The sequence below is a fragment of the Sylvia atricapilla genome, chromosome 9 (assembly GCF_009819655.1).
Source record: "Sylvia atricapilla isolate bSylAtr1 chromosome 9, bSylAtr1.pri, whole genome shotgun sequence".
Lineage (NCBI taxonomy): Eukaryota > Metazoa > Chordata > Aves > Passeriformes > Sylviidae > Sylvia > Sylvia atricapilla.
Window position 1 is genome coordinate 28,967,097 of NC_089148.1, and position 18,174 is coordinate 28,985,270.

Below are 18,174 nucleotides of genomic sequence, written 5' to 3' on the forward strand. Positions count from 1 at the left end.
CTCTCATTTTGCCTTTTCATCTCTTCTCCTTTCAATTCCATTAAGCTTCATTGTACAATAATGTATCGCAGTGAACTTTTTTCAATTATGTTCTTGATTTTTTCCTCCTTGTTACTATAAAACTCCAGATGTTTTGAGACTTCATGGTTCTCTGGATTATTTTTTCCTTTATTTTAATCTTCTTTTGTAACATGCCACACATGTGGTATTTTGGCCTTTTAAGTTGCTAGGCTATGCTAATCAGCCATAAGTTTTGGGGTAGGTTTTTTTTTTTTTCTTTTTATAATTACTTTCCCCCCCATTTTTTCTGCTGTTGTCTCTTCAATTATTTTATTTTTTTCTATTTGTTTTATTTTTTGTTACTCCAACTGGTTAGTCCACTTCAATCGTAATGGATTCTCTCTTTGCTCTGAGGCTGAATTCTTTATGTTAAGCAAATTAATTCTTCACTCCAAACTTTCAAACTCTCATACCTGTAAGTAGATTATGAGCACCTTTTTCACCTTGCTTGTCAGGACAGAACTGTTTGCACTGAAATTGGCCCCCCAGACCAAGAGCACAAGAGGGTTCCTTAAAGATTGAGATGGGTGCAAATTGATTATACTTCAGATGCAAACTGAAATGGAAACGTTTCCTTGGAAATTAAGACAATGAATTACTGATCCAGAGAAACAAGTTTTTGAAGTACACGTAGGAAACTATACTTTTTATTAAAAAAAAATCTAAGAGTACTGGAGGGAAGCCTTTTAATTTATCTGTGGTTCTTTGCTGGCACGGATGGAGAAGGTTTTTAATTGACTTTGTTCAATCTTAATTTTGTCCCCAAAACAAACAGATCTGGCTTCAGATATTAGAACAGCAAATCTTGGATTGTGTGCTGTCCTTTAATTTCAAAGAGCTTGTAAGCTATTCAAAAAATCCCAAATAAAGAATACTTTCCTAATTACATCTGAGGAAATAAAGGGGCTGACATGGGGTGTCTTCTTTGCTCATTACATGACCCTATGAATTTTGCGTTTTGTTCTTTAAAATGTTGCCTCATGTAATGTTATTTTTGCCTGCAAGCCATAATACTGCATTCAGTCCAACTGTAATGAGGTTTCAGAAAATTGTTTGCTTTCCAAATGACATATTTAGCAAAACCTTATGGCAAAATCTGTGGCTGTCAAGCTGCTGATAGTAAAATATTCCCAACTTTCCTGGTTCATTCTCATATGTTGTACCAAACAAATGCAGCTACCCCTGTTTTGACAAATGTTTATACTTCTGCTTGATTAAAGAAGGATTACTAAAAAGAGATTTTAATACTAGAAATCGGGTCTTGTGAAAAGGATAGGATGCTCCGATAGTTGCCAAGATATTTTGGGTTTGCTGGAAAATGTATGGAAAGTCCTGTTTGCTCACTGAACTGTGTGACCTTACTGGCACTAGAAGAAATAAATGTATGGATATTCCAGTGCTGGAAGCAACATTTGCCCCGTGCAGGGGATGCTGGCAGGGAGGTGGCTGGGTCGGTTTGTGTAGGGAATCACCTCGTGGGCACAATCAGACCTGGTCACTCTTGGAACCAGGTGACTTAAAGGATTCCTGCGTCTGCATTCCTCATGGATCCATCACTCCTGGTGCTGCCTCAGGGGGTTCAGGAATGTGGCCTTAGGGGATTGTAAAAATTCATGAAACTGAAATAAAAGAGACAACTCAAAGTCTTATTGAAGTCAGCGATGATCAGATCACCTCCTCCAGGGATTCTCAGTGTATCGGTATTTCCCAGTTTTGTGGTAATTAGGGAATACACAATAACAGTATAAAGAAAAATGAACTAGTGGTGGACAGTGTGTGGATGTCAAATGGTTGACCACAACTACCCTAAACCCCAACAATGTGAAGTATATATTGCATTTGTACTGTGGCTTACTTTCCTAAGTCTCTCTTCGTCCTGTTCTGAACCTTTTAAGCTTTTTTCTTACACACCAGCAGTTGTACAACACTCTGGCTAAAGCCCTAAATGCTTTTTTAAAATACAGATAATTAAAAGTACAAGCATTTTTGCCCAAGACTGAAATGAAATAGCATGTAATGTCACTTTGTAAACATAAATTGTTCAGGCTTCAGAAATAAAACCAAACCTGGAAATTGGCAGGTCTTTTTTATGTTACAGTTACCTTCTACTGTATTGTAATCACAAAGGGGGGGGAAAAAAAACCCCAAAATAGCTTCAACAATAAAAATCTGCTGGTTTGAATCTGATTAACTAAATTGGGATTCTTTAGGATGTTAAAGTTGAAGTACTCAAATAGTTCTGTTGAGTTTAAGAAAACTCCTTGTGTGAGCCATGTTACTCATGCGCAACTATTTGCAGGCTCAGGGCTTTACTTTGTAGCTACAACAGCGAATTGAACATTAATCTAATCAGGAATTAGCTGGGAAAAACAAAGCACCAAAAGAGATACTTCGGTTGTGGGGTGGAACAACTCATGTGTTTTAAGTTCCTGAGGTTCGTAGCAGTTCGGAGCCCCGTGTGCTTCCAGCCACGGCCCCAACATTGGCCTCAGCGTGCTGTAAAACATTGATGCTATTTAAAGAGTGGTGTGGCTGCTTCCTCCCTTCCAGAAGGGATACGCAGCCTCACAGGATCCTTTTTCTCGTAACGTGTTTTTCGGTAAAATTTTCCCAATTTTGTAATCAGTTGGGAAGAAAGAACATTTCACAATGTTCGTAAGGCTTGTGGATGTTTTGACCAGACATCAGATTTCCTATTGATAGCATTAAACGCTTTGGAATGAAATGTTTTGGGTTTTCCATCTGTAGGCTGTCTGAGATGTCAGCAGCCAATATGACCTGCTCTTTCCCTTTTAGGTCTATAAATAAAAGGCAGCTTGTTTAACTGTTCTTGCAGCAGAGAGCAGAGGTGTATATTAATGAGCTTGCTCTAATGGCACACTGGACCTATTTAGCACTACGACTGTGAAGGCTTCTCTTTTTCAGTCATAACTCATTTCCTCAGAAAATGTCAGTTATTGCTTCACCCTATGGTCTGAGCTGGTTAGTTTATAGTTTATTTCTTCTGATCTGTACCACTGACAGATATTCTAGACATGGCCGTGATTAAATACGCTTATGAAAATGGTAAACATTTGATAATATAAACCCTCTTGGGAACATGCTGTTATTTCTGCGTGGCAACATTCTCAGGTGCATTCAAAGTATAATCTGGAAGCAAAGAAAAAACATTTTAAGCAATTACAGTTATTAGATTAAACTGTTTTGTTGGGAAAATTGTGATGTGTTTAGATCACTGTGAGATAATTCAATGTTTTTATAAATACGCTTTTGAATGCATGATATTGCAACAGCGACACTGCAGTGAGATTTTAGTGTGAAATAAAGATAACAAATGTATTTTCACATGGCAACAAACTACAGTTTAGTCTCATAAATTTCTACGAGGTATTTTTTCCTGGTAGAAGCCCTGTTCTGAAAGCAGCAGTAGTTATAAAACCCAATAACTGCATTGTGTTCTTCCTGTAATCATGTGGCATTGTTTTGTGTCTGTGCTTGGGTGTGCGCGGCATTAACGATCTCACAGCAAAGACAAAAGTAGTAATTGCAATATAATTATTTATTTTTTTTTATTGATGAAACTTGTTTAAGAGCTCTGTTGACATTTACAGACTTTGAGGATCATGCAGCATTTGTTACAGTTATCCCAGGCATCAAACGTCCACAAAATGTTTAGGATTGTAGGATTAAGCAGTGACAGATTGGGGCCAGATGTCTGGGAGATCCCGTAAGTGGCCTTCTCAGTTGATAAAATAGCTCTTACCATCCTGAAGCCCTTTTGAAACTGAGCATTTGCTCTTTGTAGTTGAAGATGAGACACTTGTGGGCTGGCTGTAACTTCCTGGAGGGTATTTAAGAAGGAGAATGAGCACCCCATTTTTCCAAGAGTAACTTTATACAGTGTAAATGTAAATGCTACACTCCAAGTAGCAAGAGTAGGTGGAAGGGTAAAAAGAGTTGGTGAGTAGCAATTAAACCCAAGAAATACCTTATAAAGTTGTCTTAACAACAGCAGCCCAGTTGAAGTTGTTGTACTACTCCACTTCAGGGAAGCTGTTTCCATGTGTGGACTTCTGTAGGGAGAAACTGTGAGAGACACAGCAGCAGATCCAGAAACAAGAGAGCTGAAAAAGGTTTCCTTCAAAGTGTAACTCTTTCTGCAGCCCTGGGTGGATTCTCAGCCCACTCTGCTCAGCTCTTTGCACCAACTGCATTCCTTCCTCCCTTTCAGACCTTTCATCTTCAGCTTCCTCTTTTCTCATCACTTGCTCAAGGTTCTTGTCCCCTCTGCTTTCCTCTTGAAAGGAATTCCTGTTTCACCAACCCAGCCTTTGCCAACTTGAAAATCTGAGTACTGCGGTCACATCATTCTCTTTGCTGGTGAATTTTTCCACCTGACATGTTTATCCTGAGTTTATCGCTGCAGTGGGACCACCCCACTGTCTGTTATCCAGTTTAATAGAGCTGGGTAATACAAATAATGGGAATTAGGAAATAATAACATCAATAAGAAAAGCCGTGAGTGTCTAAGCATATATGGTGATGGAGGAACCTTACTGCTGAAGGCTTTGGACACATTTACCAAGAAAAGGCAGCTGACCACAGAAGAAGGGTCTGTAAATAAGGCCATATTTGTTTGAGTGTTGCTGCTTACACTGTAGCTCTGAGCATTTCTGGTAGGGCCTCCTCCTTCTCTCCCTGAAGTGTCAATCCAGCAAACTCTTAAACATATGTGCTTTCATGTGTTTTAAATTAAGCTTGTGTTTAGATGGTTTAGGACATTTGCTGTTGGAATTTTTGCTACTGACATCAATGAGCATGGAGCTGGATCTTTAATGAGTTTGGATTATTCTGTGTATCTTCCTGCTTTGCGTTGGGCCCTAGATATGGAACTGAAGACTGCTAATCCATTAGAAAAACGTTCTGAGGGTCAAGATCCTTCTCTCTAAATTGGAGAGAGGTGGATTTGATGGCTGGAGTGCTCAGTGAGTGAGGAATGATGGTCACATCCAGAGTGGTGAAAGACTCAGTGTTCACATGGGACACTGGTGACAGGCGGTGTCCCTTGGGGGTCTGTAGGGGGACCAAGTGCAGTCTCAGCAAATTTGTGGGTGGCACCAAGCTGAGTGGTGCAGTTGACACTCCTGAAGGACAGGATGGCATCCAGAGGGACATGGACAAGCTCCAGACGTGGCCCATGGGGTTTCAGCAAGGCCAAGTCCAGGGTCCTGCAGCTGGTTCAGGGCAGCCCCTGGTATCAACACAGCCTGGGGAATGAAGGAGCACAAAAATGCTCCAAGGGATGGAACACTTCTTCTGAGAAGAAAGGCTGAGAGAGAGTTGGGCTGGTTCAGCCTGGACAAGGCCTTGGGGAGACTTAGAGCAGCCTCTCAGTGCTTGAAGGGGACCTGCAAGAAAGATGAAAGGGTACTTCAAAGGAATGCCACACTGTGGGCACACTAATCAAAGGAGGCTGGAAAGGAGGAAGATTGGGAGCAAAAAGGAAAAAAGTGATCTTTAGGACTTCAGAACATCCACTCAGCTTTATGGAATGTCCTATGAGAACTGTGAATTTGCTGAACTCTGCTCTATTTTTCATAGACTTCAGCATTTTTGCACATTTCAAATTGCTTCGTCCTGAATCTTTGTCAGATTTTTTGTGATGATTGTGAAAAAAGCTTGTTTCTTTTGAAGCCTTGGTGGCTTTGGTCACTTCCAAAACCCCCCTGCCTCCTTGCACCAGCTCAAGTGTTCAGAGGTGGGTCGTGGCCAAACAAAACTTCTGAACTCATAAATTGCATGTCTCCAGGTGATTTTGTGGATCTCTCACAATGGCTGTGATGGGAAAAGATGGAAAATACATACACATCAGATAGTTGTCTGTACACATACCCAGTGTGCCATTCAGACAGGTCACTGCTCAGGGCACTGAAATATTTATGGCAGTAGAAGCCGCATTGATCCTTTGATGTGTGAGTGGCTGGGACAGGCAGAGAAGTGCCAGAAAACCCTCTGCCTGTAGTGTGCAGAGCTGATCTGCATCCAGGGCCAGGACACAGCCTGCAACATGAAGTGCTGGCTCGAGAATCACTTTGGTTGCTGTGTTTTGGTATTTCCAAAGCACACTGGGATGAACAGGATGTGATGGGCCTTTCTCCATCAGCGATTTGCCCTCGGCAGGCGCTGGGAGATCAGGAACCTCCAGGTTACAGCACCCTCAGTGCTCCTCCATCTGCAGCTGCTCTCCCTCCCCATCTCCCCCTGCACTGCTGGATGCCACAGCTGAGCCTGCAGTTTGCCTGCACTGATGTGTGTGTGACAAACAGGATTGGCAAGGGGGTGATTTCTGTGATGTCATCTGAGGAGCCACAGGTTCCTGGAAAGCTGCTGAACAAAATCTTGATTCGGCAAAAGGAAGTGACAAAGCATTTGCTGATTTTGTTAAGAGTCAGGATTTCACTGTTTATGAGCAAGAAAAAGCTATGGCTTCTAGAAACGATGGTTGGAACAGGTTCCTCAGAGATGTTGTGGCTGCCCCATCCCTGGAATTGCTCAAGGCCAGGTTGGACAGGGCTTGGAGCAACCTGGGATAGTGGAAGATGTCCCTTGCTTATGGCAGGGCTTGGAACTAGGTGACCCTTAAGACCCTCGGCCTAGTAGCTGAAAATTTTATTTACTTATTTATTCAGGTTTAATTTGAAACAGTGACTTCTGTTATGAAGGCTATGCAGCATTTTATTGCTGAGCTCCCTAATGAAACGGGTGCTTAGAAGTCAGAATTGCTCAGGTTACTGGTTGTATAAATGTTCAGAACAGCTCTGAATGATACAGCTAGTAAAGAAAAGGGTGCAGAATAACAGCAGAGTTCCTTTGGATTGATCTTTGAATGGATCAGGTCTTCCTGTAATAGTCCGTGCTCATCTGCTCCAGTGTATAATATTTCAGACACCTGAAACCTGGTTCTAACCCGCCAGCTTCTCTTGCTCTCTGTCTGTAGCAGCTAATTGTTATTGCCCACAGTGGCTCCCGTGCCAGTTAACATCTCAGAGGACTCCTCAGAACACTTGTTCTTTCTTTAAATTTTTCTGTTCTGACACAGTGCCTTTTAAGTGTTCAGTTCAGACAGAATGTGTGAGATATTTATAATCCTTGTATTATTACTGAGCTGCACACTGTGTCTTTGGTGACAGACTAAATGAACAGCACAATATGTTGTGTTTCATCCATAAATTTCAACAGATGTTTGAATGTTGGTTGATTTATTGCGTGTCCAACTCTGTTCTTACACTGTTCTCCTTGTGGCTTCGCATGGTTTATTTAATAGAACCTTACAACGATATTTTTTTTTAATGCCTTTTTCAGTTTGAAGGGTGCAACAAGGCATTTTCTAGGCTTGAGAACCTCAAGATTCACCTGCGGAGTCACACTGGGGAGAAGCCGTACCTGTGTCAGCATCCTGGCTGCCAGAAAGCTTTCAGCAACTCCAGCGACCGGGCCAAGCATCAGCGGACACACCTGGACACCGTAAGTGTGCTTCCATTCTGGAGCTGCACTGTTCCTGTGCTCCTGGCACACAGTCTGCCACTGCGGGGGGACTCGGCCTGTTCATCAGGAGAGTCGTAGAAAACGCAGCTATGAGCAAGTGCGTTTGGTTTGAAGTGTGCTTTGAGAGATGAAAAAGCCCTGCTCGCAGAGAGGCGGCTCGTTTGTGTTAGTCATGCTGAGGAGTCAGTTACTCAGCAAACTCTGCCATTGTTCCTGTTCCAGTAAGAGGAGGCAGCAGCTCAATAAGATGTGGCTGAGGGAAAGCTGAGTCACTGCTGCTGCGCCAAATGTGTGTCACTGTCTCACTTCTGTCCCCTTCAGTGAGTGTTCTGAGTGAATGCAAAAGCTGCTCAGACCTCTCAGTGGAAGGTAAATGCACCTCAGTTTCGGACAGTACTTTTGTAAAAGTGAAAATGAATCTGTCTCATAACTCTCTGGAATCGAGTTATAATAACTACCCTCCCTCAGAATGAACTGTGAGAAACACACTCTTTTATTCTCTGCAGTTGGGAGATTTGGCTTGGCTCTGCAGCTCTTGTCACTTTTCTCACAGACAAGATGAGCCCCTGTCAAATGTCTTGGGCTCTACTGAGATGAAATCACCAGATCATGGGGAAAGAAAGCAATGAGGCAGCTTTGCAGACCAGTCATGTCCTCAGCATAAAGCTTGTAAAGAATAACAAGGCAGAGTTGTTCCTTTGTCTTTTTTCAAAGAAGTGAATATATGGTTTAGTTTGGCCGAGTGTTTATGGGGCAGAACTTTTGAGTTTAATTGATATTTACTTTTTAAGCAGTTACACATTTCAGACAGTGCAGCATTAAGGAATGTCTAATGTACATTATGCCTTGCAAAAACAAACAAGTAAGAGAAGCAAGTCAGTCACATTTTCCAAACCAAAGCACACTTAAAATAACAATGTTTTATTTATTTGAAAGTCAACCTGAGATATTTGAATTTTTAATTTGCATCTCTTTTGAAAGTGGATATTCTAAATTGCATACAGCTTTTAAATTTAATTGCATGAATCTAGTAGATATATTTTTTATTAGCCAAATTCACAAATGAAATGCCATCTATTAGTTTTAAGAGAGAACTTATATGGTTACTAAAATGAGCACAAATTCTTTGTATGTGTTGTCTGTGCAATATTGAAGACAAATGTCTTAACTTTCTATTTTCTTCTCTTCTCCCTTTATCTCTGTCTTTATTATCTGAAATGCTCATAAATCAGGAAAAAGGTACAGTAATCATTTTCTAATAACTTTCTTAAATATCTAAAAACATCCTCTGTGCTATTCCATGGCAGGTTCTGTAAAACTGTTCCTGTAGTCCTGCACACAGTAACTGAGTTCCACTTACCTGGTTTAATTGAATCCCTGTGGTTTATGCTCAGTGAATTGTGTGCTTATGTGAACATGAAAAATAGGAGAGCTACAGGATGGTGCTGCTGCTCCAAACAACTGCCTGGAATGTCAGAGCAAATAGCCATGAACCTTTGTAAGGGTGCTCAGATTCTCATCTAGTTTCCCTGTGACTGAGTTGACTGATTTTATCACTAATTTGAATGACATCAGTGATTTGAAAAATACTCTGCTAGTTTTTCTGCCAAGGGATTTGTTAAAGTTTTCCATAGCTTTTCCTCAGGTGTCAGTTCTCTGTGTTCCAGACACTCTCAATAAATCTCCTTTGCCCTGTAACTTTCTGGGTAGGTGCTGTGTTAGCCTGTAAGGTCAGGAATTGGTGAATGATTCTATTATTCCTTCAGAAATTTCCTGCTGGCTGGACAGAGCAGCAATACTTATCCTCTGGAGGTACTTACAAAGAAAAGGGGTTTATATAGGCTGGTTTTTCCTTATTGAGTGCATTTGGAATTGGTTTTAAAGTTTCTCAATGTAGGTCACTCCATCATTTATCTTCTCCAAAGGAGAATCTGTAAATCATTTCAGTTCCTGGTGTATGTTAGTTTGATCGAACCCCTACTAAATCATCTGGAAGTAGATCCTTCTCCTAGGCAGGAGCAGAACAAAGGAAACCTGTCTGTCCTTGTGATAAAAAGGGCACATCAGCACTCGTCCAGGAGCAGAGCAACTGGCTTTAAAGGACCTCACAGTCACTCCCTCCCAAAACTGGTGGGGTTTTTTCCTTTCTGTGCATCCTCCTTCTGAAACCAAGGGGATTAAAGATCCCGTGACATCGAGGTCATGGCAGACCAGTGTTCTGCCTTTGAGAGGACACCAAAAGGATTTGCTAGTCCTAGTGAGAAGGCTGAGGTAATGTTGATAGATGAGGCAAGGAAACAGAGGGCAAAAGAATGTTCCATTCCACTGGAAAGCTTTGTGAGCTGTGCCATGCAGCACTATTTTGCTGGCTCTTAAGCCAGTGGTTACTTAATAAAAAGTGCCTTTGCTCATTTTGGCAATTGCACCTTCATTTGGAGTTTGTTCTGTAACCCAGAGATAGCGTTCCATTTGTTGGGAATAGGAATGGCCACAAGAAGAATCCAGTGTGGATTTCAGTCACTGGGAAGGTCCCCTCTGAGCCTCCTTTCCTGCAGGCTGAGCCCCCCAGCTCCCTCAGCCACTCCTTGTTCTCCAGACTCTTCCCCAACTCGCCCTTCTCTGGACATGCTCCAGTCCCTCAATGCTTTTCTTGTCATGAGGAGCCCAAAACTGCACCCAGCATTCGAGGTGGGTTCTCACCAGTGCCCAGAAATCCTTCTAAAATTTATGTAAATCAAAACTCAAACCCAAAATGTCAGTCTTTACACTGGGTGATCCCATGATAATTTTGCTTGCTAGGGAATAAAGGCTAGGGAATAAAGAAATGCTCTCAAAACCCATTCAGTTCCACCTCACTAGCGTTTAGCTCGGTCCAGTAAAGCAGTGCGGAATCAGAGGATTCAGAGCAAACGCGGGCGCAGCAAAGAGAAGGAGCAGCTCAGGCTCAGCTCTGCCCATCCTGCGGCGCTCCCGGTGCCTGGGCACAGGGGTGTGACATCTGTCCCTTTGTTCCCGTTCCCAGAAGCCCTACGCCTGCCAGATCCCCGGCTGCTCCAAGCGCTACACCGACCCCAGCTCCCTGCGCAAGCACGTCAAGGCTCACTCGGCCAAAGAGCAGCAGGTGCGTAAGAAGGTAAGAGAGGCGAGGAGTGGCGCATCCCCAGAGCTCCTCAGTGCAGTCATTTTTAATTTACCTTTGATTCATTTATTTTCAGGTCAGTTTTTCTGCGGTGTCACAGAAGAAAACTTAAATAGAGCTGATTTTCCTGGGGTTTGATCACTGTTGTTAACCAGACCACTTGATATATTTGTACTTCCAAAGGCTGCCCCCTCTAATTTCAGTTTGCCCCACGCTTTTCCTGTCCATCTTTCATACTCAAGCACAAACTGTGCTGTCATTCACATAAAATATCCTTGCATTGTGTCTCTGCAGTCAGCACTTAGCTGATGGTATTTACTGAAGTACATGTTGGCAGATAATCTTAAACACAAATGAAACTAAGCCAGGCTACAATGGAAATGTAGGAAAAGAGGACATGGAGTAGAAGAGATGTCCTTTGTCAGCCATGCCCCCTTCCCCCTGCAGAGCTTTCAGCAGTTTGAACACGGAGTGCCCTTTCCCAGGACAGCTGTGTGTCCCCTAATTCTCCCTGTGACCCTTCTCTGGGCCAGATGTGTGCACTCTGAGTAGCAGCTCCCAGCACATCAGTGACCAGAGCTCTGCAGGCTGTGTCAAATGCTCCTGGATCACTCATTGCATGGTGAGCTTTGTGCCTGGGGGAGACACGTGCCCAGCACCATCCAGGTGTCCATGGAATCAAGTCTTTGCACACATCAGCTCCAGTCAAAGGTTTTATCTAGCCTGGCCACTGCCTAGTTTTCCATCCCAGTTTTGTGTTACCAGGCCTCGTCGTTTCCCTACAGCTCTCAGCTTTAGAAGGTTCTACAGGATTTTCTCTGCATGTGTGTCCCACAGGTGACAAAATTCCCAACACTTCCCTAGGTTAACTTTTAGCTTGTAATGAGAGTAAGAGTCAGAGTGCCACGGCAATAATTGATTAATTCTATGTAATTAATTCTACGTAATTAATTCTACGTAATGAAAGTAAGAGTCATAATGGCATAATTAATCAGTAATTGATTAATTCTATGTAATTAATTCTGTGTCAGAAAAAAGGTGACTGTGGCACCAGAGTCTTCTGCAATTGCAAGATCTTTGCAAAAGGAAGGTTTCTTACATGAAATTCTCAGCAGATTGTGGAAAGCAACTGTGCTCCCTATTCCAAAGAAGAGAACTTCCTCATTTTTCCTTCCTGTGGTCTCTGTCATACTTCAGAGAAACAAGGAAGAAATAACTTCCTAACACCAAACATGTTATTTGTTCAGCTCTGTGTACTGAGCCGAATGCATTAACATGGGACAGTCCCCACTGTTACACCTTGTCACCTCCTGAGGCCTCGTTCCATTTCTACAGAGCAAGGTGGGAAAAAACCCCCAAACTTTGCATTGAAGGGCACAAAGTACTTCCTGCACCAGCAGCAGGAGGCCTGAAGTGCAGAATCAATCCAGGACAAATTTAACACCAGCTGCAAACTCAGGTTGCTTGGATGCACCAAGACATCAATATCCAGGGTTTCATATCACTTAATCTCCTGCCTTGAGGAGTTTTCCAGTGTGCATATACACAGCCTCATATAGACTTATCAAATCTATCTTAAAATACTGTTAGTAACTTGCCTCCCACACCTTATTTGGTAGACCAGTCTAAATGTGCACTCCTCCAGTGGTTTGAAATCATCTTCAGATTTCCTGTCTCATTTGTCCATGATAACTTTATGAATACTTGATCCTCTGACCGTTTTTTCCTCAAACTAAAAGGCATCTGAAAAAGCAGCAGATTTTAAGTGTGTTTTGGTCAGGCTCTCTTAAAAAGGACCAAAGCAAATCTGGCTGATAGAGAAACAAGAACCCTTCCTAAGTATTTCGCTTAAATCTATTAAAAAACCCCAACACCTTTCACTAAGTAAATCCCAGTGTTACTGAAGAGCCTTCGGATTTCAGATTTAGGCAAAAAGGGGAAAAGACTGTTTATACTCACTTGCTCGATTTTGGTTATAACTCAGCAAGGGCAGTTGTCTGTTGGTATCAGCTTCCCAAGAGTTCTGAGTGGAAATGACCTAGCCAAGAAAGAAAAATTAACAAACTGTTCTGCCAACATGTCTTGGTTGAGATACGCTACCAAAATGAGCCATCTCTGATACAAAACAAAATGCCTGAGCTTAGACTCGTATCAAAGGAATCCTGAGCCCTTAGTTCATAGCTTGGAGGATTAGTGCAGTGGTGATGTTTGGTTGTTCTGAAGGGCTTTACAGGAACAAAACAGGAGAAAGTTAGCTGTTAATTTAGTAGTAGTTTAATTGGCTGCAGATGCACTCTGTGATCCAAATGTCAGATGTTTATCTCGAACCCACAAATGGCTGTAGAGCAGAATTCTGAGAAGGTTTGCCTGGGCCCTTTATTTAGAATACCCAGGCCCAGGGGAGATGGGTATGTGAGGCTGTACCCATAAGGACAATAACTATTAATGGCTGTAGAATATGATGGCTGTTTGTGTAACGCGAGCGCTCTGTTATGACAAAAGCTTGGCAGCATCAGCATGTTTGAAAGAGAATTAGAAATGCTTTTCTTTCTTAATTCTCCTCTCCTGCTGTTTTTAATATGATCGACATTGTGGTTTTCAAGAGTTTGCTGCAGCCCCTTTTGCCAGAGCTTTAATTTCCATGGAGCACAGCTGACACGTGGGTGGTACCTCTTCCCCATCACCGACAGCGCCTCGCTCTGCCAGTTCTAATCTGATAAGCACAAACGCTTTTCTTTCAATATCAAATGTCTTTCCAAGTGTCACAGGGTGATGCAAACCTTTTGCCACAGAGTACAAGAAACTACAGAAAGCCTGAAAATGTGCGGTTCAATTACTCAGGAAGCTTTGAAGGATCACAGGGTACATTATTTTCTGAAGCAGACTGGTTGTTGATGTGAGATTAGCACACTTAACTTGAGCACTTCAGAAAACCATCAAAATTATCTCTAATTACAAGTACCAAGTACTACACACATCCTTAATTACACTGCTTTCCTAAGAATGGCGTTTCTTCCTTCTCTGTATAATCCTCAAGGAGATACATGAAATTAATTATAAATAATTTGGTTTTACTATGTAACACAGTGTTTCTTTTATCCTCCTCTTGTAGCTAAAGTCCTGTACTGATATTGAACAAGATGTACTCAGTGAATGTTTAGCTATCCAACAGCTCCACACATCTTCACAGCACATCCTGGATGGGAAGTGTGGCAGATCTGTAGGTCCCCATGATTTAATTACAGGTAAGGACACTTCTAATAAGTGTGGTGGGAAATATGTCATATAACAGAGCATTTAAACCAGAAAAAAGTTGTCACTGTGGACGGTGATAAAAGCTCCTGACCAACAAATAAGATGAAATAAATCTCGGAGTTGCTTTTTTTGGTTTTTCAGAATGAGTCAGAGAAACAGCACCTGCTGATTTCATGTGAAGGGGGCGGCAGCCCTGCTGAGAGTCTGTCTCCATCCATTTGCTCTCCTTTCAAAGTGGGCCTTGGCCTGGGCTCAGGGCAGGTGCAGGAGCTGTGCCAAGCCCAGGTGGATGCTCTGCACAGACTCCCAGCAGGAGTTTTCTGCAGCAGCTGCAGGAAGGCTGATGAGGCTGAGTGTTATGATGCACTTTGGATCATAACAAAAAACATGGTGTTACATGAATGGGAGGAAAACTTGAATTGGGAATATCAAACCTTCATTTAATAATATTTTCTAATATTTCATCTTTCTTTCTGTATTTTCTTTCGTTCTTGTCTTTTGACCAAGAGTTGGCCCTTTTCAGGGACCTTAGACACTTCTGTACATTTTATAGGAAGAGAAAAAGAAGCTTCCATTCCTTTCTGTGGGAAATAAGATCTAGATTCACAATGTTTGAACCCCAGCAAGGATCCTGGATCAGGGATGTGCACTGTGAGGTTCTGTGTTCAGGCAGCACAGAGAGGCTCTCCCAAAGGCCAGCAGTGTAATTGTAATCTGCTTTCTGCAAGAATCTCCTGCTTTTTTTTGATTACTCCAAATCTTCCAAACAAAAGACGCTTTTTGCTTGACATCTCCACCTCCTCTTTCCTAGTTCTAGTTGCATTAAAATGTTGGAATGTAACAGAGTGGTGTAGAAGGGGAAATACCCCATCATTTTGATTTGCTTTCCCTGGAAAGCTGCACTCAGGGCTTACATGTGGCTCCTTGAAAAGTGGGAGAAAGCTGGAGGGATTCGGGGTTAATTTCCAGTCGCTGCCTGTGCCAGCTGTCCTGAGCAAGGTCTGTGCTGTCCCTGTGACAGCCCCGTGTAGCTGCAGTGTGACTTGGCCTCCCCCTTCCAGGCAGGGCAGGAAAGAGCAGTGACATTTTCCTCAGAACAGGCTGCACTTCAGAACCTCAGAAACAGCCTCAGATTTCAAGTGACAACAATAAAACAGGAAAAGAGTTATTAGCTCACAGATAAACAGACCATCCCTAACCTCTCAGTGTCATTTCAGAGAATCTCTTGTGAAAGAAAGGATTTTATCTGTCTGTAACTCTGGCTTTGTCTGAGATGATTTCTGTGCTGATTATATCAATCCATCACCAGGATGTTGTAAAAAAACCTGTAAATCTTCCCTGATACTTCCATCGGGTCGCTCCATATGAGACCCCATCAATGCACAGTATGAACGAGTGCCAGGGAAAAATAAATCAGGACTTGAAAGACTCTTTTGCAGTGAAACAGAAGTTGCTTCATCTTATGTGCAGTACAATCCACAGGCAAAACTGTTCCTCTGTCATTATTTAGGGCATATAAACCAAAGTGCTGATCCTTACAGAATTAAAGCATAAGGACATTCCTGCTGCCACCTATAGTCTGCAGTGATTGCACATTTGCTCTTTCAAATAAGCTGAGGTAATATTTTTTGAGAAATCGGCTATAATACTGTATATATGGATAAATGCAGAGTATGATGTCCTCAGATTCCACTTGAAATATAAAAACATTCATGGTTTGGGCTTTGGAGATTGGTTTTTGTGTTGGTTTTTTTTTTTTTTTTCCAAAGAAACCACATTATTAATGTGCAGAGCTCTGGGCTTTAGGGATCACTTGGATTCCTGGAGAATTTCAGTTTTGTCTTTCTCCAAGTTAAAGCACATTTTAAATATGTCAGGGATGAAAGCCCATCACAGAAAAACCCGAAATATTAAAAAAGGCCCCATCCCTTGTGTCTGACTTCAAAGCAGGTAAGACAGTGAGCAGAGGAATGTTTCTGCAGTCAGAGGAGCCCATTGTTTGCTGAGATCTTCCTCCTTTTTCCCTCCTCATAACTGAGATGCTTCATGGCTGCACACATTTAACTCTGCCTGTGGACAAGAGCTTGTATCACTCTGGTCCCACTCAGGCATTTTCTCTGGGTTTTATTATTGTTTGCCTGCTCTCAGCATAAAGCTGAGGGGGAAAAGGCTGCTGGTCACAGATGCTCAGAGCACTTTTTTGGCCAGAGATGTTAAGGTTAAAGGCCAAGCCGTCTAAAATACTGATTGATGACTTCTATTGACAAGCTGAGATGGTCAGTGTATGAAGAGGCCCAAGGTGCACAGGCCTGGAGTGGGCAGCACTTACAGGAGTCATTCACAGCAGCTCCAAAGGGTGACTTCAGGTACACAATATCAGTGCTCAGTGCTGAAAAAAAAACAAAAAACAGGGAAGAAAAACTGTAAAAGGAAAGAAATTTGGGAAATACTGAAATTTATAGTGGGACTGGATTGGCAACTGCTCTTCCCCCTTTGATTTTGGGGAGGGAGCTGGGGTGAGGCAGCACAGGGCACGGTGTGGATGGCTTGGGGGTGTGGGGACAAGGGACACCACGTGCCAAACTGCAGAGAAGATGCAGGGAGAGGAGGACTCACTGCTGACAAACCCCACAGTTGACAAACACCACGAGCCTCAGTGCACAGGTCCAAACAGGGGCTTTTTCCCTGAGGAAATGTAACCAGGAAGTCAAAAGATAGATCTGGGAGAGGATGTCCCCAGCTAGAAACTCTGCAAGCCCAGCAGTGGACACCTGGTGTCCACAACAACAATTCCACAGATGGGTAAACTCCTCTGCAGAGTGGCTGGGGGTGGCAGAAATTGGGGGTGACAGGGATTCTAGTTTTATTTGGTTTTGGTGGGTTTGAGTGCAGGGATCATGTGGGACTCAGGCTGATTGCAGATACTCAGCTGCTCTTTCTCATCACCTCAAGGAACGGGCCAGGAGAGAGACATCCTAAACATTCATGAACTGTTCAGGGGTGGGATTGAAAGATCAAACGTGGATGAACTGTTCAGGGGTGTATTTGTTGGCCACCACACTGCTAAGATGACCTTTTCTTGAGGGCTTTTGAGCTTTTTGCACAAGTTACTGCTGGGCCAACAGTGTGGGAGCCTTAGAACATGAACAGCTTGGTTTAGGTTCTGCAGTTTCCTCCAGGCTGTGCTGTCAGTTTACCTGAACTTCCCAGTGGTGTGGGAAGTAGAGCTGAAGTGCAAAATGACACTGAACAGTTGAGGTCAAATTTGGCTTATCTTTCAAGCCTGACAATAAATGTATGAACAGCGAGGATCTGAGGGAAGTGGAAACTGTTGTATTATGAAATGGACTGAAGCCACCAGTGGAAAAGCATTTCCACAATGTAGCATCCTTGCTACTGACTTACTGTTACCAGAAGAGGCTTTGACAAATAAATCCTCGCATCACCTGGGAACATCTGACTTCTGAAAGCCCCTTCTGTCTGGTGTGCAGTGCAGAAAGCAAGTTGTTTTCACTGGCTGGTTGACAAATGTTCTGTCTAGCTGGAGACGGAGATGATGTGGTTCAGCTTTGTTGCTTTAGATCTGTCAGCAGCTGAGGACTCATTGTTCATGAGGGGTTTTTGACTCATCAGAAGCCCCTGACAAAGGTGGCTGGAATCTTGCTTCGGTGGTTCTGCTCTTCAGTCACACACAGAAACAGATGCTGGCATTCAGATGTTGCTTCTCCACCCCGAGGGTGTCACACATTCCCCACAGCTCTGGATTTTCATGTTGCCTTCTGTTTGTTCTGTGTCACTGGGAGGGTTTGGGAGGGGTGCAGTCCAGAGCCCTGCCAGTGACACAGGACAGGGCTGGGCACAGCTGGCACATGGCTCTGTCCTGGTGTGCAGCTCTGCCCACACGGAGTGGCAAGGAACAGATGAGTAGTACAGGAGCAGAGATGGCAAAGAAAGGCCCCAGAGGGAGTGTGGGGGTCTCTGTGCTCTAGAGCTGGACCCCGTGGGAGCTGGCAGACCTCACTGCTCACAGCCTTCAGGTCCCAGTGAGTGGCAGGTCTGGTCCTCATCCATGTGCACACTCCCTGGGAGGGTGGGACAGAACTGTGGCAGATGTGTTGTGGGCAAAACTTGAAGAGGAGAAAGGCAGAAAAACTGGGAAGAGAAGGACAAGGACT

General features: G+C 43.1%; 1 protein-coding gene across 1 annotated transcript in view; it reads left to right on the forward strand.

Moving 5' to 3' along the window:
- The window catches only part of GLIS1 (GLIS family zinc finger 1), a 181,336-nt gene that overhangs the window by 138,277 nt on the left and 24,885 nt on the right, over window positions 1-18,174 (forward strand). The window contains exons 4-6 of the mRNA XM_066324562.1: window positions 7,423-7,584; window positions 10,628-10,738; window positions 13,857-13,989. Of these exons, the coding sequence (XP_066180659.1) occupies window positions 7,423-7,584; window positions 10,628-10,738; window positions 13,857-13,989 (406 nt within the window). The remainder of the gene's footprint in view (window positions 1-7,422; window positions 7,585-10,627; window positions 10,739-13,856; window positions 13,990-18,174) is intronic.